This window comes from Diadema antillarum, unplaced genomic scaffold, assembly GCF_040938485.1.
Source record: "Diadema antillarum isolate AM-2024a unplaced genomic scaffold, OU_Dant_1.0 seq00000829_RagTag, whole genome shotgun sequence".
Taxonomy (NCBI): domain Eukaryota; kingdom Metazoa; phylum Echinodermata; class Echinoidea; order Diadematoida; family Diadematidae; genus Diadema; species Diadema antillarum.
The window spans coordinates 346,245-372,405 of NW_027271705.1; the positions used below are offsets into that span (position 1 = coordinate 346,245).

A 26,161-nucleotide genomic window follows, 5' to 3' on the forward strand; every position below is an offset into this window, starting at 1 on the left:
CCCATCCATTAGTCAGTTATACTATTTTACTGAAACTATGCCCAAGGAACTTCCAAATGAAGGCTTTGGTTACAAGAATTTACTGGTTTTTGAATGACTGGGTTGTAATGTGAAGGTCACATGGTCTTGCATTCAAACATTTGACCTTTGTTCTAAAGGTTCTGAATTTCAGATCCCCATATCAGTGGTTTCTGTTGTCTTTGAACATTTTCAGAAGTGCCTGAGTTGACTTAACCCTAAAAAGACTGGGGGGGGGGGGGGGGGGGCTAAAAGGCCCCCCCCCTCGACATTTCGCGCGATTACTCAGCAACACGCAATGCTCTCTCCGCGATGCTCTATGACTTTTTTCTTTCGAGTTTCCCGCACATTTTGACACCAAATTTGTGACGCCCGGGGGTACGGTTCTGAAGTTACATAACTTTTTGTACATGCACGTGAGACCGAAAATGGCTCAAAAATGTGATTTTGTGTACAAAGTCAATACAAATTGAGTTTTATCACATGGTTTATATAAATATGCTTATTTTTACTCTCAATGGCTAAAATCAATTTGTTTTAGTAGTATTATGCTTCAAAAAGGGTCTGCCACAAATTTTGCTGAAAAAAACAACGAAAACAAAAGGTCGAAAAAACAAAGAAATACATAAGAAATTCATAAAACAATAAAATAAATAAGAAATTAATTTTGATACCGAATTTTTTTTCAAGTACATTTGCTAAGAATGCTACAAAGAATATCTAGACCAAAAATGAGCACTTTTGGAGCTTTATTTACTGATTTAGATAAAAAAAGTCTGATTTCTTGCATAAATTAGCATAATTACGCTCTTGTAGATTACATCGCACACTACCATTGTGCAAATTTCCGCGGCGATCGCGCGATCCACGGCTGAGATCTTAAGGGGGGGCCCTTTAGGCCCCCCCCCCCAGTCTTTTGAGCTACCAAAATAGCCCAGTCTTTTTAGGGTTAAAGAGGTTTGATAACTAAACTATTGCTATTTTTGTATTGTCCAAATGTTATTGAAGTGTAAATGTAAACTTGCCAAGCTTTTTCATTTGGTTACCCCAAGTTGTAAAGTTAGCAAGCCCCAATCAGGTGTAGCAATGTGCCTCCATCCAACAGGGTGGCCAAGATGACACAACAGGGATTACTGTAAAACGAGGAATTTTCGTGTGCATTTTAATTTCGCGAATTTCACGAGCGCCGAAATTCGCGAAATTAAAATGCACGCGCAAGTTTTTGTCTACACTACATGCATTGAACGCCAGTGGCAATTCGCGAAAATTTCATGCCACGAAAAAGGCTGTCGGCTCCAATGCGCGAAAATTTCATGCCGCGAATATATCATGTTTTACAGTATGGGCGTTACTCAAAGTGAAAGTCTATCCTAATATCATTTTGCTTTGTATGAAAAGAGAAAAATCAGAGAGGCACAATGAAAATTTGGGGAATAATCGGATACTCATAAAAAGGTCATGAACTAATGAGAGAGTAGACAAAATGGCAACTCTGTGTGACGTACATGTACACATGTAGGCTTACCTGTAGGTGTTGAGTAGCTCTCCATTTGGTTTGTGCAGAAAAAGTCAGCAATTATTGCCCCCCCCCTTTTTTTTTAATCCTGTCAAATTTTATTTAGACCTCTTCTTGGTATATAAAGATTGATACATTTCTGCATGTCCTACCTCAGTGGATAAGTTCTGTTTCTCTCAAAATATTTGAGAGAAATGAAAATTAGTGAAATTTTGCATGTTGCACAAGCTTTATTTTGCAAGAGATATTGACTGATTTACCTCAGATGGAAAGTGTGCCAGTTTCATTTTTTCTCTACCATGTTTATATGCTTTCATGAGTGCAGTCAACATTATCATTTGACATTGAAGAAAATCTTGTTATTCAAACATAACTCTGTTTGCAAGTTGACAAGCTCCGGTCCATATTTAGAGCAAAGCATGAATTAAAAAAAAAAAGCCCCAAAACAAACAAACAAAGAACGTCCCAAATCGGAACACGTTTTCAAGAAAGAACAAAGTTTCGAGCTAGCCAGGTACAAGTTTTAGAGAGTATAATATTACAAACTAGTCATCAGTAGAAAACATGTATTTTGTGTTTTATGCGTGGCATATGAAACAGGAGAAGGCATGTGAACAAAGGATTTGTATTTAAATTGTTAAGGCACATTTCATCGTATAGTCAGTTTGAGGAAGGGTATGAATGATGCGTGGGTGAAAGCATCTTCAGTTTCATCAACTATTCTTGTAATGTTCAGCGCTGGAAATCAGGCAGAGTGGTGATGACTTCCGTGCAGACGTGAAGAAGGAGGCTGGCTGATTGAGACTGCATGGAAGTCTTGAAATTGAGATGGAGGGGATCGATTTCAGCAATGAGTGCACCTTTGTAGGTCGCAGTGATTTTACACAACCACTTATTCCAGAACAAGTTCATCTCTAAACCTGTCGAAAGCTGCTTTCCATCTCGTCACTGTCATATCAATGAGGACTGAGTATAGGTGGTGGGAATTACTCATTTATTGATCATAGTATTGATGACGATGTAGAATGCAGTTAATACATTTAATTATTCAGACTCCGCATCATTCAGATGTTCAATTGAGAGTGTCCATTTCCCTGTAGAGACGTGCAGTTTAAGAGCTGCAAGAGAGGATAGACAGTTAATAGAAAATGCACACATCTTGAAGAAACGATGTTTAACATATTAATATCATGTGAACATTGCTACATTGACTTTGGCATTGAATGTAGAAATTTTCTTGCAGTGCAAAGAAATTGATATCAAGCATGCCTGTTCTATGGGTGAGTAAATTTTGGTGTTTTTATATCGGTCTCCTCCTCCTGACAGGCCACATGTCCGTGATGGCCCAGTCAAGGTTGAGATTAAAGGGGGACGTCACCCTGTAGTGAGTGCTCTCAAGGCGGAAGGCGAGCAGTATGTACCAAACGACACTTCCATTAACGTGAGTACTGACTTGGACCCCAGCCAGCCGGCAGCGTCGCGAAAATGTGTCTAAATCATTCTACAGCGCTGCGGTGTGACCTTGAAATGACCCCTGTACCGTGTGCGAGGACTGGTTTTCAATCTGCGATATTTCACTTCATTTGCATGATATCAAAACCAGGTTTTTTGCAGATGATTAGCGAAATTCTGAATTTTTCAGAGATCACAATATCAAACAGAAAAGACTGCGATAACATATTCTAATCTCACGTCAAAAATCGTGTTGAAAACGGAATATTTCCTTTCAAAATAATTTGTTAAATTTCACTTTTCTAGTGAATGAGCCAATAAAAAACGTTCACGAAATGGTTGGAAATATATCAATCCATTGAAACATGTAACTCTTTATGAGTCATTTCGTGTAGATGGGTCAGGATCCAGCAAAGTCTAGAGCAACTACACTGTCAGCTAGCCCTCGTGAAGACAATCCGATTTTCTCGTGCTGTGATTGGTCGATTACCGTCAGCTGAGGCTGACGTGTATGACGTCAGAGAATCTCCAGTTACAGCTTCTGCTATTGCCAGGCCCGACGTAAAACTAACTGTTCATAGACTATTATGAAATCATTCTGAAGTTGATTTTAACCTTTTCAAACAAATTTCAGTATTCTTCTTGTGTTTTATGAGCCCCATCGATCAAAAGGTAAAAGAAAATCGACAGACGAATGTGAATTTATATAGAGTGCAAAAACGAACCCGTTTGTTCAGTCCCACGTATTCGTTTTGCAGTGTTGCGATTGCAGCAAAACAAAGAACAAAAAACGGTCACAGCACCGGACACCCAGTCCAGTCGTGTGAACAACAGAAGCAGGTATTTCCGTATTAGAAGTATCACGTTTATGTATATACAAACGTGTCTATGACTGTTATAAACTGTTGAACAAATACCAGACAAGCTATATTAATAAGTCGCAGTAGCTTGTAGTACTATGTAGTATAGACCACTCTTAAGTTAGTAACTGTACTAGAACTACAGTAGTACAAATAGTGCTAATACTATAGTACTAGTGGTAGTAGCCTGGTAATTAATATTGTAGTAAGTTAATATGTTGCACAGGAGTATCAGTATTTACTTCACAGCCTTGCCCTGTCTTAAATAATTGTACCGAATCGTGACTGTGCTGTGCACGGCGTCTGTGGTCAGACTATAGAATATACCGGTACCTTCCTATTACCGGTAACAGTAATAGTAGTACATTGTAGTAGCCATTTTGTAGTACTGGTAGTTGTAGAAGTAGCAGAAGAACTGGTATTCATAGTAAAAAATTAGTAGCAGTGGCGGATCCAGAGGGGGGCGCAACCGGCGCACGCCCCTCCCCTTTATTTTTCGTAAAAAACAAAAGAAATAAGAAAAACAAAATGAAACCCGCAAGTGGCACCAGAAATATTAGTCAGGCCCGCCCCCCCCCCCCCCCCCCTTTACAGAATTCCTGGATCCGCCCCTGATTAGTAATAGCACTTTGACATAGATGTATTTGTCTATTTCTGGGTACTTGTGTGAATGTGTACATTGTGGATTCTACATGATGAGACAGTACATAACACACATGTAGGCTAACTAATCACCGATTGGATGTGGACTCTATTGAGAATGACTGAAATCAAAGCAAGGTGGCCTCTTTGCATGTCTGTGTTACGTTCTTGTACGGTATTTTTTATTTATCTATTTATTTTTTATCCGTTGTCTCTGGTTGATGAAAGCAAGCTGCTCACCTGCAGATCACTGTGCAGAGGGTCATCTTTCCTACATAGGACCATAAAGGACTGGAATAGTCTTCCAGATGAAGTAGTAGCTGCTTCTCTTCAATACCCTCAACAACATTTGGGTTAAGAGTTAGGTGTATAATCAGCGATGGCATTTTTCTTCTTTTGTACTGATGTAATAGTACAGATAGATACAGTAAACCCGTTCTATTTCAGAAATAGACTTTCTACATTAGTCTAAAAAATTAGACTGATTTTGCTAAAAATAGGTGCTCAAAAAATGGGAAAATCAGTCTACAAATGATCGAAATTTTAAATCTTAATCTGAAATTGTGGTGCAAGGTTCGGCATAAACAAAATGGAATTAACAAATCTATCCTTCATTTCTTTCAGAATTGCATCAGTCATAGCTGGTTATGTCAATGTTGGTCTTCTGCTAAACCTGCTGAGCTGTCAAGGTTCGGCTTTTGACGAACCTGCCAAGCTGGCAAGGTTCGGCTCTAGACGAATCTGCCAAGCTGCTAAGGTTCGGTTTTTGACGAACCTGCCGAGCTGCCAGGGTTCGGCTTTTGACAAACCTGCCGAGCTGCCCAGGATCGGCTTTTGACGAACCTGCCGAGCTGCCAAGGTTCGGCTTTTGACGAACCTGCCGAGCTGCCAAGGTTCGGCTTTTGACGAACCTGCCAATCTGTACAGGTTCGGCTTTTGACGAACCTGCCGAGCTGGCAAGGTTCGGCTTTTGACGAACCTGCCGAGCTGCCAGGGTTCGGCTTTTGACGAACCTGCCGAGCTGCCCAGGTTCGGCTTTTGACAAACCTGCCGAGCTGCCAGGGTTCGGCTTTTGACGAACCTGCCGAGCTGCCAAGGTTCGGCTTTTGACGAACCTGCCGAGCTGCCAAGGTTCGGCTTTTGGCGAACCTGCCAATCTGTACAGGTTCGGCTTTTGACGAACCTGCCGAGCTGCCAAGGTTCGGCTTTTGACGAACCTGCTAATCTGTACAGGTTCGGCTTTTGACAAACCTGCCGAGCTGGCAAGGTTCGGCTTTTGACGAACCTGCCGAGCTGCCAGGGTTCGGCTTTTGACGAACCTGCCGAGCTGCCCAGGTTCGGCTTTTGACAAACCTGCCGAGCTGCCAGGGTTCGGCTTTTGACGAACCTGCCGAGCTGCCAAGGTTCGGCTTTTGACAAACCTGCCGAGCTGCCAAGGTTCGGCTTTTGACGAACCTGCCAATTTGTACAGGTTCGGCTTTTGACGAACCTGCTGAGCTGCCAGGGTTCGGCTTTTGACAAACATGCCGAGCTGCCGAGGTTCGGCTTTTGACGAACCTGCCGAGCTGGCAAGGTTCGGCTTTTGACAAACCTGCCGAGCTGCCAAGGTTCGGCTTTTGACGAACCTGCCGAGCTGGCAAGGTTCGGCTTTTGACGAACCTGCCGAACTGCCATGGTTCGGCTTTTGATGCACCTGCCGAGCTGCCAAGGTTCGGCTTTTGACGAACCTGCCGAGCTGCACAGGTTCGGCTTTTGACGAACCTGCTGAGCTGGCAAGGTTCGGCTTTTGATGAACCTGCCGAGCTGCCATGGTTCGGCTTTTGACGAACCTGCCAGCGGCTGCACAGGTTCGGCTTTTGACGAACCTGCCGAGTTGCACAGCTTTTGACGAACCTGCCGAGCTGCCGTGGTTCGGCTTTTGACGAACCTGCCGAGCTGCCAAGGTTCGGCTTTTGACGAACCTGCCGAGCTGCCCAGGTTCGGCTTTTGACGAACCTGCCGAGCTGCCCAGGTTCGGCTTTTGACGAACCTACCGAGCTGCCCAGGTTCGGCTTTTGACGAACCTGCCAAGCTCCCATGGTTCGTCTTTTGATGAACCTGCCCAGCTGCCCCGGGTTTAGCTTTTGATAAATGTGCTGAGCTGCTCAGGTTTGGCTTTTGACAAACTTGCCTAGATGCACAGGTTTGGATTTTGCTGAACCTTCCCAGCTTTGTGTGAGAGGTGTCGTCAGCAAAGAAAATGAAACAAAAATTATTGCGAAGAATTGTAATGTATAGTTTGCATAAAAATAGTAATAGGTGTTCAGACATATTAACGTGGGATATGCTACACTTTTAATTGTTTGAAAGGAATCCTATACCAATATAGAAAAATATATGAAATTGCATGTAATTTAATAGTTTTCAAATCAGAAAACAGCCATGCCTGTGATACGTATACTATACTCACTTCATTTGTATGAATCAATTTGTATGATCAATTGTATAAAAGACTACTCAATTCAGCAAGAAATAGGCCAACTACATGCTCTATATTTCGATGTCTTTAAGAAATGGTCTTAATTAATTGCTGAAAAAAATGTTATTGATGGAGACATAAGGGCTCATAATATCGTCTTTCACACACAGACGCAGTCTACATGGCTGCATTAAGCATGCAGTGTAACTGAAGCTTCTAATATGTGGAGCAACATACACTAAATAAATAGACTTTTCAAATTTACCGTGTCAAGCGATAGGCACACTTCAATTGATTTCCAGTACAAAAAGAGTACTGAGAAAATTGAATCCATGATTGTTAAGAAAAGAAGAGTCTTGAACTGTATTTTTTTTTTAGTTTGTTTAAAGTGGCCTCAGAAAGTGGTGAAGTTATTCTCTGTGGATAACATTACTCAACACTGAAACAGAAAAAGGTACTCAACAGTTTTTAACCAAGTTAGGATAATTAACTCTTGCTTGCAGGTCCATATGCAGTATGCAGGGTCAAAAATTAACTGTGGCCCATTAGCCTGGTTTTAGGTTGATTAATTGTGGACCATCAATTTAAAAGAAAAAAGTTATCTGTTGTCCCCAAAGCAAGCAACTATCATAGAAAATAGATTGTTTTGTTGGTCTTATTTTGGGCCAGTACTCATTTCCTTTTTTGGCCACCAAAATTTCAGGCTAAACCATCTTAGACACCTGTTACACACAAACACACACACACACAGTCACACACAAACACAAACAACAACAAAGAACACACAAAACAATGCGATATTAATTTTGGGCTGCCCCCCCCCCCAAAAAAAAAAAACCCACAAAAAACAACAAACAAAAACAAAAACAAAACAAATATTATTGAATACATACATCTAGTTCAAATGTATTTAGAGCACCATTTCAACCCCCCCCCCCCAAAAAAAAAGGGGGGGGCAGAAGAAATATACAAAAGGATACTTCTCTCCCTGGTACAGCTTGGCAGGCCAGTAAAATGTATTTATACACATATGAAAATATGGGGCTGAGTGCAGTAATTTAGGCAAGCCTTGAGCTGATGTGATTCTACTTACAGATTATCTAGCTTCCAAAACATATTATGTGACAAACAGTTTATTTACAAGCCAAGGAAATTTGAATCCCACACTGTTAACTTAAAGGACAAGTTCACCTTCATAAACATAAGGATTGAGAGAATGCAACAATATTAGTAGAACACATAAGTGAAAGTTTGAGGAAAATTGGACAATCGATGCAAAAGTTATGAATTTTTAAAATTTCTGTTTTGGAACCGCTGGATGAGGAGACTACTACAGCTTGTGAGTCATATGCGTACAACAGTATAAAGAAAATATAAAGAAAATTCAACATATTTCCACTTTTTTCGCATAATAAAAGAGCGCTTGACTTGCCTCTTTCTAAAGGCAGGGGGAATAATATTACCCATAACATTTGTCGGTAACGAGTCGGGGGAATGTGTACTTTTTTCATAAGATGAAATTTTGTGAAATTCTCTTTATATTTTCCTTATATTGTTGTACGCATGTGACATCTAAGTTTTTCACACACTGCAGTAGTCTTCTCATCCAGCGGTTACTGCACAAAAACTTCAAAAGTTCATAACTTTTGAACGGATTGTCCGATTTTCCTCAAACTTTCAATGATGTGTTCTACTAATATTGCTACATTCTCTCAATCCTTATGTTTATGAAGGTGAACTTGTCCTTTAAGTCTGTTAGCACTTTTTGTCCATACTTCATGTATAGCTTCCATGATCATTTGACACAAATAATGTCCACATCACATTGAGCCATTTCTACTAATGTTTCTGAGGAGCAGTGGTACTGCTGCTGCTAGCTGTAAGCACATTCATCTATGGCAATAGCAGAAGCATTCTCATCCAGTGCACACAGGAGTACATTACTAATTGTAATAGTAGGTATCCATATGCCTATTTATGTTGAATTTCACGGAGATGAATGCCATTCTGAATCCTGCAGAGTGCTGTCGAAGTCTTAGTGCTGTTGTTACTTCTGTCTGGTGACATGACCCTATAAGAATATAAACAAAAATATGCGATTTAAAAACTTAAACACAAACTCTTGGGACAGTATAACACACAGATAGTAAGGTGTTTCCTGTTTAGCTGCAGCACAGAGGTGACTTTTCAAATCTCCTGTTTGGTGACCACACATGTACTTCTTAAACTGCCTACATTGTCCACACCTCTTTAGAGGGCCAAGTTTATGCAGAATTAGGATTAAATGCCTCTTGACTATCATATGGGGAGTATACGTGCTGTGATTGCATAGGAAGCACACCAGTAGTGTGAACTGTCTGACCTCACACTGCATTGTAAAAGGCTCATTATTACGGTCATGTAGTATAGCACTTATTTCATCCGATTTTATTGTCGATAGGGTACTTGAGCTAGCGATGATAGTATAAAATGCCAAGTATATTTTCAAATAATTGAGGATGAACCATTCCTGTCATCCCTAGCATTTACATTGTATGAACTATTCAGACAAATTTTCATAATAAATCTGTACTCTCATTTTCGAGGATGTAAAGATAGATTTTCACATACTTCAACACCTTTATCTTTCTCCTCTCTTGAGTTATCTTCTTTGTTGCTCATATGAGGCCTCTTCGAATTTTACCTTCTTTCTGGAATCTTTATCAATGTACATTGTACTCGGTCATGTATCATTTTTTATCTCTAAACTGCAGTGTGATTACTACATGATGATCAGGGCCTATCTGTAAACGTTACCCTTCAAAGTACATTTAAAGACCTGTCAAGTCTTCTACTACATTTTTTTTTCTTTAAATGTTGTGTAAGTTTCAATGTACCTACAACTGTATATATCTTTTTACTTTATACTGTATAACAATGAATTGGGATATTTCATTTTCACACACCAGTCCATTGCTCTTTCTTATTGCCTTATTGAATTTAACATTGTTACATTTTGGAAGAAACAATACACATATTTTTCAGGATCAATATTGTCATTGTCTGCCTAAATTTTGCTCGACAACAATTTTGGTTCCTTTGATCTCAACAGAATAGAATTGCATCACATTTTTTGAATGGGAGGCAGGAAGTGCACATACATAAAGGTTTGCATATGACAAAGGGATGTCAAATGAGCTGACTGATTATTATTCCTTCCAAAATTGAACAGTATTATAATATTTTGAAATTGCTTTGTGTTTATTGCCAGATATTATAACCATGACAGCAATTGGTTATCTGTTGTTAAAAGGAATCTATACATTGTGATGTAGGCAATCAGCCATCGTATGGAGACAGTAAAATGCATTTCCTTTCAACATAGACTTATTTTTTAAAATAGTTGAAAGTACTTGCTGAATGTGATTACTACTAAAAACTACAAAGAATGGAACTGTCCGAGTGCAAGACCTCTTTTAAGACCAGTATGCATCATGCAGAATAGCAGTAATTACTTTACTAAAGCCTACTTTTTGCTTTGATGCAAATGAAAAACTTACCTTTAACACCTAGGAATACTTTCAGCAGGATATTGATGGTAAGATTTGAATCATAGCTGTGTTGTCCAATATCTAAAAGTCAAATTCTTTTGTTGTTCATGAAGGATAACACCAGTCACATGTGTCTTGAGGAGTTCTGTATCATTGATACCCTGTAAAAAAAAAGAAGACACATAGAAGGGAAAATATTCATTTCGTTTTTCATGCAAGAAACATTTTCTCAATTTGTGAACTAATTCTTGATATACCATGTATATGTCAGCAAATTTGGTTAACTAATTATTATAATAAAGTTGTTTGACACTTATAACAATCATGCATGTCATGAATATCAAGAAATGAACTTGGTTTCAAAAGTTTGTATGAATCAAAAGTTTGTATGAAGCAAAAGTCTATAGAGTTTGTTGACAAGGCTGGTGACAGACTTTCTCAAAATGCTTCTTGTAGCTACATGTATTTTACATAGATGTGACTGCTGAGTACTGTTTTTTAGGGCATTTAATCCTTATCATCATATATCTGTTGGGTGATCAGCTTGCAGATTTTATTTACAGAAGTGTTGTCGGCCCACTTTTATCAGCATAAATGGGTGTCTTTCCATCCTAAATGTGTGTCATGCAGTCACAATCCATGTTTAGCTGTATGAACATTCAAAACTTGTTTTAAGTCTGGTTGAAATATATCACATTAGGACCTTTATCAATAACACTGTTATAAAGAACAATGACTTGTCCAGCTCTAGCTAGCTGATAGTCAAGTTCAGTGTCCTGTTATCAACAACTGCCTAAGCAGTCCAATATACACTGAGAAGTATAAAAGCCCCAACCTGTTAAAGAACAAGTTCGGATCACCTTCATAGACATGTGGGTTGAGTGAATGCAGCAATATTAGTAGAAATTGAACAGTTCAATGAGAGTTTGAGGAAAGTCTAACAATCCATTCAAAAGTTATCAATTTTTGAAGTTACTGCTTAGTCATAGCTGGATGAAAAGACTACTTTAGCTTGTGATGTCACATGTGTACGATATAAAGAAAGTATAAAGAAAATTCAACATATATTATTTACTTTTCTTGCATAACAAAAGAACACTTCACTTTTCTCTTTCAGATGGCAGGGGGAATAATATTACCCTTATATCGGTAACAAGTCAAAGAAATGTGCACTTTATTCAAAAAGTAAAGTTTTGTGAAATTCTCTATTCATTTTGCTTATAGTATCATTCTACACATATGACATTATACACTATAGTAGTCTTCTCATCCAGCAGTGATTTTGAACGGAGTGTTGGATTTTCCCCAAACTTTCACTTAATGTGTTCTACTAATATTGTTGCAATCACTCAATCCACATGTATTAAAGGTTGACTTGTCTGTTAGGATCAAAGACACAAGCTGCAAGCTGCCTATCTGGTGTGATACCAACTCTTCTGGCCACTAGCTTCCCAGAAAATGCAGTGGTTGGAGTTACCTGCTCAATCTTGTTTATGTACACACTGATCAGGGAGGTGGAAAATGCTCTCATACCCTTCACTGGTGGTCAATGGAATGTGGCACAGGGAGGCAAGCAAACAAACAACAACCACCACAGGGCTGTGAACTCACTGGCTCCCTGGCCACAATCATACTTTTATGATATCCCCACTGTATGGTCTTCCAATACACTGAATATCAACTGCATGCAAAGATGCCAGCGTTTCTTACTGCATGGCTCTGAGTGAATTCTCCTACCAAGGTGGAACTGCAGTAGGAGGGGTAAGGCAGGAGTTTGCTCCCCCACGATACAGGTTAGGGAGCTTTTTACTTTAGGATTACAAATTGACAAATTGTGCCGTTAAAAGTAAAGGAGCTGGCTGATATGGTGTTTGAATTCGCATTTGGTGTTTTATTTTGCAACGCGCGATGCTCTCGCCGCGACATTTTATGACTTTTTTTTTCTTCAAATATCGCGCAACTTTTGAGACCAAATTTGTCACTCCCGGCCATACCGTTTTGAAGCCATGCCCCTTTTGAAAAAAATTTGTCGACCCAAAAATTGCTCAAAAACATGATTTTATGTACAAATCCAATGTAAATTGTGTTTTTGCAATTAATTCATTATATATAAAAATAGATATTTGTACTTTCAGTGGCTGATAATGATTCATTTTAGCTTATCATGCTTTAAAAAGTTTCTGCGACAAATTTTGACAACAAAAAACAACTAAAACAAAAAGTAAAAAAAACAAAGAAATACATAAGAGATTCTATGAACAATAAAATACATAAGAAAAATTACGAAGCTGAATTTTTTCTTCAATATTATTGTTGAGGATAATGAAAAAATATGTTTACTTAAATAAGCATTAAGTTAATATAAAATACATAAATTAAAATTTGAAAAATCTAACTATACAATCTTTTAGATTATTGGCCTCTACCTTAGTGCAAATTTTCGCGAGGATCGCGCGATCCACGACCAAGATCTGAAGGGGGGGGGGGGGGAGGCCAAAAAAGTTTGTCCCTCAAATAACCCAGTGGGATTAGGGTTAAACCCTAATCCTAGACACCAAGTGCATACTTTGAATGTTCTTGTATATGCAATCACCCACTGACACAAAGCACTGCATCCTTTAATTGCACAAACTGCTTCTTAGAAGGTTAGGAGGTAGATAAACTATTAAAGATGATTGAAGGCTTCTTCAACTCAAAGAGATATATTACCTCCTTGTTCTGCTACAAAGACCACATAAAACACAGAAAGGTGATTGACCTTGACCACTGTCTTATCCCCAGTAGATAACCAGCCAGTAGGTATATTCATCACATCAGCTCAGTATCTTTTCTCTGTAACTGCCATTTCATCTACTTTTTCCCCTTATCATTCTGAGATACTTAGTTATTCTAAAGTCAAAGACAATCATTTGCAGGAAGATGTTAGACCCCAAATTGTGTACTTCTCCCCACTCCTCACTTCCCTCCTATACTTAATGTCCTTGCACTACCCTATGACCCACTGGTTTATTTGGAAAGCACTCAGTCCCCACTGACCTGTTCTACCCACTTCTACGTGCCCCTTTGTTTCAGGCTACTGACCAGCACATTCCATTGTGTTGAAAACCACTACAGCAGAGCAGAGAGTTCATTGATAAAATCTCATGACCATATCAATTTAATTCCATTTCAATTTTTCTTATTGAAAATCACACATAGTCAAAGTACAATTTGTAATGAGTGACATAAAGCAAATGAATATGAGCCCCCATGAAACAGAGCTTATGACCATGGTGCTGTAAGGATATTGTAGGAAGGGAGTGAGGAGTGGGGGGAAATACACAAGTTTTAATGCATAGATGTAATTTAATTAACTTAATTAGAATTGCTCTGTTATGGATATCTCAGCCATTTCAAAACCAATTTTCATCAAATAAATGTTGAATTCCTCATGGAATTACATGCTCTTTCATATTTCATAAGAGGTTTCTTATTATCTCACCAAAACATGTTAGACCCTGAAATTAGGTCTCAACCAAAACTATACGATCCCTTTAATATTCATGCATGTGAATTGAGAGAAAGTAGCAATATTATAAGTACAATATATCAATGCACGTTTGATGAAAGTCTGACTACTGTATCTGTTCAAAAGTTATGAGTTTGTGAAGTTTCAAAGCTTCCATGGCAGGATAAGAAGACTAAAACATCTTGTGATGTCACGTATGTGTACAACAAAATAAAGAAAATATAAAGAAAAATCAACATACAATTGTATTTTTCACTTTGCAGCATTATGTATATGACAAGAACAATTGACTTGTCTCATTCAGAAGATCGGGAAATAATATTACTCTAAACATACATCAGTACCAGTTAAGGGAATCCTTTGTACTTTCTTCTCAAAATGAAATTTTGTGGAATTCTCTTAATAGAAATGTTTTCTCTTTACATATCATTCTATACATGTGACATCACAGACTGTAGTAATTTTCATCAGGCAGTGACTGTACAGAAATTTTTAAAAATTGCTAACAAATTGAACAGATTGTATGATTTTCCTCAAAACTATTATTGATTTTCCTCAAACTGTCAAAGTGCTCTTCTGATAGCGCTCTATTTTCTCACATACTCCACTTGTCACATGAAGATGGACTTGTTCTTTTATCTGATTTCAGACGTTTTACTCTAAACAAAACACTGTTCTTCAGATTTTGAATGCATTGATATTTTTGCGGTACTAACATTATTTTTCTGCATTTTGGATTATTTGAATTTGTCCCACAAATGCTTTCACACCCCTTTTGGTACACATTATGCAGACTGTGCTACAAAAAGGGAAACCCAAACTGCAAGTTAATTCTCTGTGGAAAGGAAAAAAATTCATGAAATATGATGTTGCACATCAATATAAATTTCATATTATATTTGGGAAATAACATGGCATGGTATAAAAAGATGTAAACACCATGATGATGGAAGATGATGGACATAGACCTTGAGGGATTGTGATTATGTGACAGTTTTACCATCAAGCAGTAGACCGAGTTACCATTTACTGGTACACAGATGAAATGTATAATAGTTTCCTGAAATTCACTTACATTTGGCTTTCATTGTGCATCATCATTGCATTCTCAAGCTCTTTCCTTTTTGGTCTGGTTCATTTCCTTGTCTAGTGTCTTCTCCAGGACAATACATTTCTGGCATTTTGAAGAAATCTCCAGTCTGCATGAAATGAAAACTGATGAAGTTAGAATATCAATTACACCAAACTCTAAATCTGAAATTTTTTATGCATGATCAAATCACCACTCCCATCAAAGTACTGCTGTGCACAAAATTACGTGCATTAGAATATAGGGATATTAAAAAGCAAGTGTGCATAGGTCAACCAGAACACACATTCAAATCCCACCAGTAATTGAATGACAGCTACATGTACACTGTAGATGTTTCCAAATGTACCCCTTGATTAAGAAATTGAAAATTATATGTTTGAAAGACAAAATAAAATGACTTCAAAGGTCTACAAAAACTTTCTGAAGCACTCTCAATTTATTTTATTATATTTACAAGTGTCACTTAGAATATACAACCGAAATGCCTCACAACAGTCACAATTGTGTGGATGCCTGAATCATCAATTGTGATGTCATTAATTCATATAGCACCATATCTGAAAATAAGAAAGAATCCAATTGAACACTACATTTTCAATGATTTTATAGAGCTGCGATTAGCTAATACGAGGTAATGAGATATATCTGCATTTTTAATTGTGACACTATAAAGAATATGGATAGGTTTTCTATGTATCATGTATTCCCAAATAATTCATTAGCACTTGTTGAAAAATAAACATGTTGAGCCTTCTCTGTTGGTGCAAAAACTCCCCATGATTGGCAAGTATGTTTGCATAAAACTTACCTTTTTCACTCTCACTTGCCAGAAGAACTTTGACGATGATTTGTAGAATTCAGCTCGGCCAAGAGTAGGATCCAGTATTTCTGCCTTGCCACGAAGATACTGACTGTTATGTCTCTCTTGGTGCATCCATGAGGCAAGCGAATTTCATCTTTATGTGGCATGCAAACTCCTCTGTAGGAGTTGATCTTTCAGCATCATGTCTAATATGAGCTCATCAAAGCTCAGGTGAGATAAATCCATCATGTCAGAAGCTCCATTGGTATTTGTTCTTGTTGATAATTTTGAGGACAAAATGTTAGCACCATCTCCATCATCATCAATACTGAGCTGAGATATCAAGTTCATTGATATTTCCATCATTCGTCTCCATTGTAAGAAAATTAGAATCATAGTTGTCCAGAGGAACATCTGCAGCTGACGAATGTGCTATCTAACCAGAGTACACAGCTGGTATGGATGGAGCATCAGTTCACTTTCTCAATGAAGGCTGAGAGGAATGCCAAGGAGCTTTGAGTTTCAACCACAGACTGCCCAAACATTGTTTGCTGACTGTGGTTAATTGGCAGACCACAAAGCACTTCTGTGAGAAACAAACCATAGGGCTTGGCACTTCCCCAAACCAGCAGAGCATTAGGGCTATACATTGTATCTCTTCCCCCTCCCTGGCTATATCAACAATCTGATCTTGGAGGTGCACAAGAGAGTTTTCATTGTCTCTGATAAGGAGATAATTTATTAGGATTGCCTGCTCAGTGTAGCTTATTGGCAAGGGCCTGTTTTATAAAAGTATACAGGTATAACCTCATTGCATGGACTAGCCAGCCAAAGCCTTATACGAATTGCCCACCCTGACTCATATTATCTTGCACAAGGAGAAAAGGAGGTTAGTGTAGTGCACATGTTCCTATACCACAAGTGGAGGATACCATACATCAAGAATCATCAGTCATCTTCTCCATCAAACAGGTATAATGCATCTTAACTCTCTGTGATTCAATGGCATACTACTTTATGATCTTGTATTACTTTTACATGGGCTGTGTTTATGCTCAATTTGCTATGTAATAGAATCAGTGTTTCGAAATACACTGTACTGATTCAAAATGCCATTCACAGGATTGAGTACCGATGTGCTCAGTCTTTAGCTCCAGAAAGAGACGATACTGCAAATATGCTATGGTTATTGTTGAAATACTTTGAACTGTACTCTACTGAACTATTCAGCTTGCATACCGTATGTGTTTTTCATATGTTTCATATGTTATAGTGCTGGAGCATAACATTCCTGAAGCTGAATATTAACTCTTTATGTGCCATGGTGGAAACCCCCTGTATGCCACGTTATTCTGGGACACGAAGGTAGACATTCTTTGAGAAAGAATTCTGTTTTTCCAATTTGTGTAACTTCTACAAATTTCAGCTGTTGAGCTTGGACATAATAGTGAGCAAAGTTTAGAGGAATGCCAAACTTTGCTTCGATATAAATTGTATGACAAATCTATTTTCAATTTTCTTTTGAATGACCAGTTTGCTACATTACTGTGAAGGCATGACTTTTGCACATGAAACCGTGACAGAAACTTAGAATGTACACACAAATCTATAGTTGGGAACACCGCTTGACAGTCAATCACCACATAGAATGCAAGCCGTATGTGAGAGGAACAAAAGCGCTAGAAATGCTTTCATTGTACCGCGGGACTAGCGATTTATCGATCGGTTTTGGCGGCTTTGTGTGTTGAGCAGAATATGCGAAGTTGGCACGCCGTCGACTGAGTCGGACGTGCGAACGTGGCACATAAAGAGTTAATAATGAAAACATTGTTTAGTCAAATGAGCAATTAATGTTCCTCAAACTTTTTATCTTACCCTTTGTGGAATATTCTCCTTTTTTCTGCAGCATATTTTGTGACTCTGGCAATTGAAAATGTCACAATTAAGCTAGTGAATAAAAATTGTTTCATTTTCATGTTTGAATATCACGTTTTCACTGCAGTTTGGTCCCCAAATTGGTATGCATGAACCATGTAGCTTCTTGTGGTTATCAGCGTACTGGATAATCAAAACAACACAAGAATGAACCTTTCAATGTGGCATGATAGAAGTGCATGTTTGTGGATTTCAACAATGAAAAAGCATTTTGCTGAAAACTGATTAAACTGAACTGCATTTAAGATGTATTTCTGCCTATTATTCACTGCAACTAACTGTTTCTAATCCCTATTTTTGTGATCTTCGCAAAGGGACATTGCAACAGATGAAAAATTTGGAGCCTGACAGGATCATTAACCCTAACTAGGCCGAGGGGGGGGGGGGGGGGGCCTCCGAGGCCCCCCCCCCTCGACGTTTCGCGCGATGTAAAAAACAATAAAATACTTAAGACATTTTTTCCGATGGCACAATTTTTTTCTCTTATATTTGCTCAGGACACTAAAAAGAATTTTTACACAAAAAATGTGCCCATTTTGAGCTTTGTTAAGTGATTTATACCAAATTGTCTGATTTCATGCATCATTATGCATAAATTAGCATAAGTAAGCATAAATGATAATTTTTTAAAAATCTAACTTCATGGTACTTTAGATTACATCATAGGCAACGTGTGTGCGAATTTTCGTCGCGATCATGCAGTCAACGGCCGAGGTCTGGAGGGGGGGCCTGGGAGGCCCCCCCCGGCTCTATGATCTACCTAAATACTCTAGTAGCCCGGCCTAGTTAGGGTTAAGGGGTGATATGCAGCTTAGAAGATTTTGCCAAAGATGAACATTGACATCATGACAGGTTCATCAAAGAAGAACATTGGCAGCCTGGCAGGTTTGTCCCAGTCTGAACCTGAGCAGCTCAGCACATTCATCAAAAGCTGAACCCGGGGCAGCTCGGCAGGTTCGTCAAAGGCCGAACCTTGCCAGCTGGGCAGGCTCGTCAAAAGCCGAACCCTTTCCAACTCGGCAGGTTCGTCAAAAGCCGAACTTGGGCAGCTGGACGGGTTCGTCAAAAGCCGAACCTTGGGAGCTCGGTCGGTTCGTCAAAAGCCGAACCTTGGCAGCCCAGCAGGTTCGTCAAAAGCCGAACCTGGGCAGCTTGGCAGGTTCGTCAAAAGCCGAACCTTGCCAGCTCGGTAGGTTCGTCAAAAGCCGAACCCTGGCAGCTCGGTAGGTTCGTCAAAAGCCGAACCTTGCCACCTCCGCAAGTACGTCAAAAGCCAAACCTGGGCAGCTCGGCAGGTTTGTCAAAAGCCGAACCTGGGCAGCTCGACAGGTTCGTCAAAAGCCGAACCTTGCCAGCTCAGCAGGTTCGTCAAGAGCCGAACCTTGGCAGCTCGGCAGGTTTGTCAAAAGCCGAACCTTTGGAGCTCGGTAGGTTCGTCAAAAGCCGAACCTTGGCAGCCCAGCAGGTTCGTCAAAAGCCGAACCTGGGCAGCTGGGCAAGTTCGTCAAAAGCCGAACATGGGCAGCCTGGTAGGTTCGTCAAAAGCCGAACCTTGCCAGCTTGGCAGGTTCGTCAAAAGCCGAACCTTGCCAGCTCGGCAGGTTCGTCAAAAGCCGAACCTTGGGAGCTCGGCAGGTTCGTCAAAAGCCGAACCTTGCCACCTCGGCAGGTTCGTCAAAAGCCGAACCTGGGCAGCTCGGCAGGTTCGTCAAAAGCCGAACCTTGGCAGCCCGGCAGGTTCGTCAAAAGCCGAACCTGGGCAGCTGGGCAGGTTCGTCAAAAGCCGAACCTGGGCAGCTGGGCACTTTCGTCAAGAGCCGAACCTTGGCAGCTGGGTAGGTTCGTCAAGAGCCGAACCTTGGCAGCTCGCCAGGTTCGTCAAGAGCCGTACCTGGGCAGCTGGGCAGGTTTGTCAAAAGCCGAATCTTGCCAACTTGGCAGGTTCGTCAAAAGCCGAACCTTTCCAGCCCGGCAGGTTCGTCAAAAGCCGAACCTTGGCAGCCCGGCAGGTTCGTCAAAAGCCGAACCTAGGCAGCTAGGCAGGTTCGTCAAAAGCCGAACCTGGGCAGCCCGGCAGGTTCGTCAAAAGCCAAACCTTGCCAGCTCGGCAGGTTCGTCAAAAGCCGAACCTTGTCAGCTCGGCAGGTTCGTCAAAAGCCGAACCTGGGCAGCTCGGCAGATTCGTCAAAAGCCGAACCTTGCCAGCTTGGCAGGTTCGTCAAAAGCCGAACCTGGACAGCTCGGCAGGTTCGTCAAAAGCCGAACCTTGCCAGCTCGACAGGTTCGTCAAAAGCCGAATCTGGGCAGCTCGGCAGGTTCGTCAAAAGCCGAACCTTGCCAGCTCAGCAGGTTTGGCAGAAGACCAACATTGACATATCCAGCTATGACTGATGCAATTCTGAAAAGAATGAAGGACTGGTTTGTTAATTCCATTTTGTTTATGCCAAACCTTGCACCACAATTTCAGATTAACATTTAAAATTTTGATCATTTGTAGACTGTTTTTCCCATTTTTTGAGCACCTATTTTTAGCAAAATCAGTCTAATTTTTTAGACTAATGTAGAAAGTCTATTTCTTGAATAGAACGGGTTAGTAGTAGTAGTACAGCAGTAGTACTGATGTGATAGTAGATACAGAGAACAGGTCAAGCTTGCTTCATTTTTACTGCCATGATAATCAACATATTTATTTGACCATCTACTGCAAGACTAAAAAGCAGCAAATCAACTATGGACTGGACAGATTGATGTGTACACAAGCCTTTGCACCAAAACCAAAAAAGTAATGATCCATGAAATATTGGTCAATTTACACTACGCTAGAAATCCATTCATGCAAATTCCAGAAGACACGACTTTCGCACTCATGTTTGTTTTTCCCTCTGTCACAGGGGACTTTCCTCTGAATGTGGGGAACGAAAGTCCTCCCTGCGACTGGGATCTTTTCTATAGTCAAAGGCTGACTTTCTCTAAATGCAGCAGATTGTTAAGCAGACCATTCACTCAATCAACTCCTTCAACTTGTGCAACTTACAGTGCCTCGAAATAAGTAGCCAATTACACAGTGTTCTTATAATGTAACAAGCAATAAGATTTATTATACTCGTCTCAAATTATGGTCGTTTACAATTATAATAACATGGTACAAACTTGAATACAGATTTCCAATTCCACTTGATCTTGAGCTTGGTTGCTCTGCTCGTTGGTTTATTCTAGAAGCTCCCGTGCTTGGTTGCTCTAGGTTGTAGACGATGCCCTGCCTGAAGTAGCGGGTCGTCTCCCCTTACTTCTGGTCCTCTCTGGAACCCTAAACTTGGTCCTCGCTGGAACCCTAAACGGTGGCTCTCTCCCTGGAACCCTAAACGGTGGCTCTCTCCCTGGAACCCTAAACACCCTGTTAATTTAATAACATGATACCTCCCTTATAATTTGTGGTCTTTAGTTATTCCTGATTCTTATTCATATAACTTAAACAAAACATATGATTATATATTCCATCATATCAACATTGATTAGCCACACATAATTTCCATAATAATGTTTCACCATGGATAATTATCTTTCAATGTGGAATAGGGGTGATTAATCAGCCCATTAAAATCTTAGCGTTGTTCTAATTCTCTATTTCTTTCACAATGCAATTAAAATTCGGTTTGACATACAACCATCACACATACAATGCAATATCGGGAATTACATAGGAACTTACAAGGCATTAACAACTTCAATTAAATGATCGTGTACTTACAACAGTTGTTGGTGTTTACACTCGAATCCTCCTAGATTCTCTGCTGGATGGTCAGGCTGTCCCAGCCGAAATGCAACAATCCCTGAATCACACTGATTCCAAATAACACTCTGCTACTCTAACTTCGCAATCTCGAAGTACCGTAGCCTGGTCCTGAGTGTTCCGCAAATAATGTGGCATCTGAATTTTGTGCCCAAACACTGCATATTTATACATTTGTTGGACCATAGGTCTCCATGTAAAATTAATTAAATGAAGTCAAGTGACTTCCTAGAAAGTTTTCATAGAAGTCCTGCCCCCTTTTCTTATTGGTTGGCGTTTTCTGTCTGTCAAAACTTTCCTGAGTATCTCATTTTGCATTGGTCAAGCCTCTGCTTGACGTCATCACTTCCTGTCCACGGAAACCAAAATTCTTTGAAGTGGTCCTGTTTTGACCTAGCTAGAAACTTGTGTTTGACGTCGTGAATGACGTCCACATACCAGATAGTATGAGGCATACTACCAGGGATACCCTTTCCTCGTATTTTGACGTCATGTAGGGTTTACTCATCCCTAAAACATTTAATTCCAAATCACTCTCTTTTACTTTGATTGTGCATCGCAACATCTCCTTATATGGTTATTTTGATGCAAGCTTTTGTCTTTAAAGCTGCACTTCTTTTGTAACCATTGCCATAACATCAATTTCTTACATGAGCTACACAATAACCAGTAGTACAATGAGACAAATTATTACGTGACAAATACAAAATATGTCATATCATGACACAACCCCCCATCTACACAATAACCAGTAGTACAATGAGACAAATTATTACGTGACAAATACAAAATATGTCATATCATGACACAACCCCCCATTTCAAGATAGTACTGCTATCTACAATAGTATTTTCACGTATGAAACTAATTTGTCCGTACATACACATGACAATATCAACATTCGATAATCCCCTTGATATGGGTAAACCTGCCCCTCTTACTCTGGACATCGGCTAAGGAAGTCTGCCCCAACGTTATCTGTTCCCTTGACAGCGGTCACGTGGTAGCGGTAGGATTGGAGGGCAAGTGCCCAGCGCAAGACTCGGTTGTTTTGCAACTTAGCCTTGGCAATGTACATGAGGGGACGATGATCCACCTCAAGTTCAAACTCTCTCCCATATAGGTAAACATCGAACTTTTTTACTGCCCATGCAATTGCGAGGCACTCTCGCTCTATGACGGCATACCGTCGCTCTGTGTCTGACAACTTCCGGCTGATGTATGCGATAGGGAACTTCTCTCCCTCTACGCGCTGCATGAGTACTGCGCCAATGCCTACGTCAGACGCGTCAGTCGCAAGTATGAACGGGGATTCATGGTCTGGAAGATGGAGTATGGGGGATGAAGTCAGTCGGGACTTCAGCGTGTTGAACGCCTGCTCTTCCAGGGGTCCCCAGTCTATGCGGTTGGCTCTGTCTTTCTTTGTTAAGTCCGACAGCGGTGCGGCGATAGCTGCGAAGTTGGGTATGAACTTGCGGTAATACCCAGCTAGCCCTAGAAACGCGCGTACCTCCCGCTTTGTTTGCGGCACTTCCGCCTGCAAGATCTGCTCTACTTTCTCGGGGTGAGGCTTCAGCGTGCCGCCACCTACGACATGCCCTAGAAAGTCGAGCGTCTTGAAGCCCACATGACATTTACTTGGCTTCGCGGTTAACCCAGCATCTGCAAGCCTCGAGAGTACAGCTTGCAAGGAATCCAAGTGTTCTTCCCAGGTCTCGGAGAACACAAGGATATCGTCGATGTAGTTCACTACATTGTCGAGTCCAAACAGCACTTCTCGCATCAGCCGTGAGAAGGTGGCTGGTGCATTCACCATACCAAATGGCAGCACGGTGAAGTGAAACAGGCCTTCAGCGGTGACAAATGCTGTTTTCTCCTTATCAGACTCGGCCATGGGTATCTGCCAATACCCCTTGCTGAGGTCGAACTTCGAAAAGTACTTACCTCTTGACAGCTTCGCTAGGAGAGTGTCAGCAATCGGAATAGGTTCTGGGTCAAACACAGTTATAGCATTCAATTTGCGGTAGTCGACGCAAAATCTGTTACTTCCGTCCTTCTTTTTCACTAGTACGATCGGTGACGCGTACTTGGATCGTGATTTCTCTATCACGCCCATCTTCAGCATTTCGCTCAATTCTGCTTTTACCGCAGCTTGCATAGATTGTGGTAGGGGATACGGCTTGCTTACCACGGGGTCAGCGGTAGTAAGTGTCACTGAGCATTCCATTGCGTTTGTTCGCCCTGGTACATCGGTTAATTGCGCATCAAACTGATTTAGCAGATCGGTTACCTGCGCTGCTTGTGACTCGGTCAGTTCCGCATCTATCACCACGTCAGCCACGCTCTCATTCTGCGATAAGGCGGGCAGTCCTATGCACGGTCGGTCGAGATCGGGTTCGACCTCCTCCTCGACCACGGAGATGGCATTCGCTTGGACTCCATTGTCCCTACTTCGCGCACGGTCAACATACTTCTTCAAGAGGTTAACATGGTAGGTCTTGACCTTGCCATTGACCTCAACTCTCACATCACATCGCCCTAGTGTGCCTGTGACCGTATACGGTCCCTGCCATTGCATCAGGAGTTTGCTTGCGCTCGTTGGCCTCATAATGAGCACTTTATCGCCAACCTCAAACTTCCTGTCACGCGCCTTTGCGTCATAGTACTTGGCATATCTTTTCGATGCGCGCTTGAGCTCCTCATGCGCCACTTTGCAAGTCTCCTCGAGTCTCGCTCGTAGGTCCACAACATACTCGTATGTTGTTTTGACCTCTTCGTCGACTGTTTCCGCTTCCCAGATTGTCTTAATCAGGGATAGAGGTCCACGTACAGTCCTACCATACAGTAGCTCAAACGGACTAAAGCTAAGGCTAGCTTGTGGTACCTCCCGATACGCGAACAACAATGCCGGTAAATAACGGTCCCAATCTTTGGGTCGCTCTGCACTCATTCGTCGCAGCATGGCTTTGAGAGTTCCGTTGAATCTCTCAACCAACCCATTGCACATGGGATGGTACGGAGTTGTGTTAAGCTGCTTTACGGACAGCAAACGCCCTAACTCCCTCATTAGCTCAGAAGTGAACTGCGCCCCTCTATCAGAGAGAATCTCGTCTGGCAAACCTAAGCGGCTAAACATCTCGACAAGCGCCTCAGCCACTCGCTCGGTTTCAATGCTCGGTAATGCAATAGCTTCTGGGTAGCGAGTTGCATAATCGACCAGCGTCAAAACATACCGATTCCCACGATCGGTCTTGGGGTCAAAAGGTCCTACGAGGTCAATCGCCACGCGCTTGAACGGAGTATCAATGAGCGGCATGCTCGCGAGCGGCACGCGACCCACGCTCCCCTTATTCACGGTGCGCTGACAGATATCACATGATATGCAATATCGCCGGACGTCATCTCCCATACCTGGCCAATAGAAGCTTTGCCGTAATCGGTCGAGTGTTTTCTGTGTTTTTAGGTGCCCAGACATTATGCCATCGTGGGCAAGCGCCATTAATCCATCACGGTATGCGCTCGGTACGGCCAATTGTCGAACTGGCTTGCCATATTCCAATTTTGTAGATTGGAATTCGCGATAGAGCAGGCCTCGATGCACGAGAAACTTGCTCTCATTTCCTTTGCTTGTGGTCGTTTTCTGACCACTCTCCGCTGCTCGCCAAGCTTTCGCTAGCGTCGGGTCAGCCTTTTGCGCTGCTTCATACTCACCTTTACTCGTCGCGAGTGAGAGTGCACTTGCTGTCGGCAGTGGTTTGAGGGGTTTCGCACTTTGCGCCTTCTGGCCACGTGTCTCTACCGCCCCTCCCTCGGATGATTCTACCATCTCTTCCTCCTCTACCACTACCTCGTCACTATCAAGTGACCACTGTGGATCGGGATTATTTTGGTTCCTGACCCCGGGAATATTCCCCAAAATAAGCTCATACATTGGGTCTTCCATAACCAGAGCTTCCACTTCCCCAGTGTAGAAAGGCGTGTCTACCCATACCCTAGCAATGGGGAATTCTCTGACAGTCCCGTCTATCAAAACCACCCTCTTCTTCTGCCCTGCAACAATCTGAGGGGTTCTAACGAACACTGACTTTACCACGGCTGTACTACAGCCACTGTCCCTTAGAACGGACACTACATGCCCTTCTACTTTTCCCTGAAGAACAGGCATGTTCACACCTGATGGTCTGACTCCCGAAGAGCATCCTGCCTCGAGAAGGGGTATTTCATCCCCCGAAGCTAGCTTCACATACGAGCCCGGCTGTCTTGCCGTTTCATATCTAACGGTGTTAGCCTCAATACAGGCAGCCCCCTTTCGGTCCTGACTAGTCTTCTCCTCAGACCCCTTCATTTCATCCAAAGCAGCAGCCCGGTTTAGTCTCGGACTATTCGTTTTAGCCTGGCAGTTTCGAGCCAAATGACCTGCCTTCCCACAAACATAACAACCACTTGACCCCTTATTTCCTTGTGGGCCACTGAATTTGGAAGCCGAATGACCCTGACTTTGGCCCTTGTCAGGTCGCTTTTGGTCTTTGTAGGAGTTGCTCTTTTGTTCCTTATGGG

The 26,161-nt window shown here is 41.4% G+C and overlaps 1 protein-coding gene and 1 long non-coding RNA gene across 2 annotated transcripts in view; one reads left to right on the forward strand and one right to left on the reverse strand.

Moving 5' to 3' along the window:
• LOC139740050 (DNA mismatch repair protein Msh3-like) overlaps positions 1-26,161 on the forward strand; it is a 125,714-nt gene that overhangs the window by 67,709 nt on the left and 31,844 nt on the right. The window contains exon 13 of the mRNA XM_071650642.1: positions 2,861-2,975. Within this exon, the coding sequence (XP_071506743.1) occupies positions 2,861-2,975 (115 nt within the window). The remainder of the gene's footprint in view (positions 1-2,860; positions 2,976-26,161) is intronic.
• On the reverse strand, positions 8,848-16,995 carry LOC139740055 (uncharacterized). Its single transcript, XR_011711538.1, has 4 exons — positions 15,886-16,995; positions 15,060-15,183; positions 10,486-10,637; positions 8,848-9,017 (listed from the first exon to the last, which is right to left on the reverse strand). It is a non-coding gene; the product is annotated as an uncharacterized lncRNA (long non-coding RNA).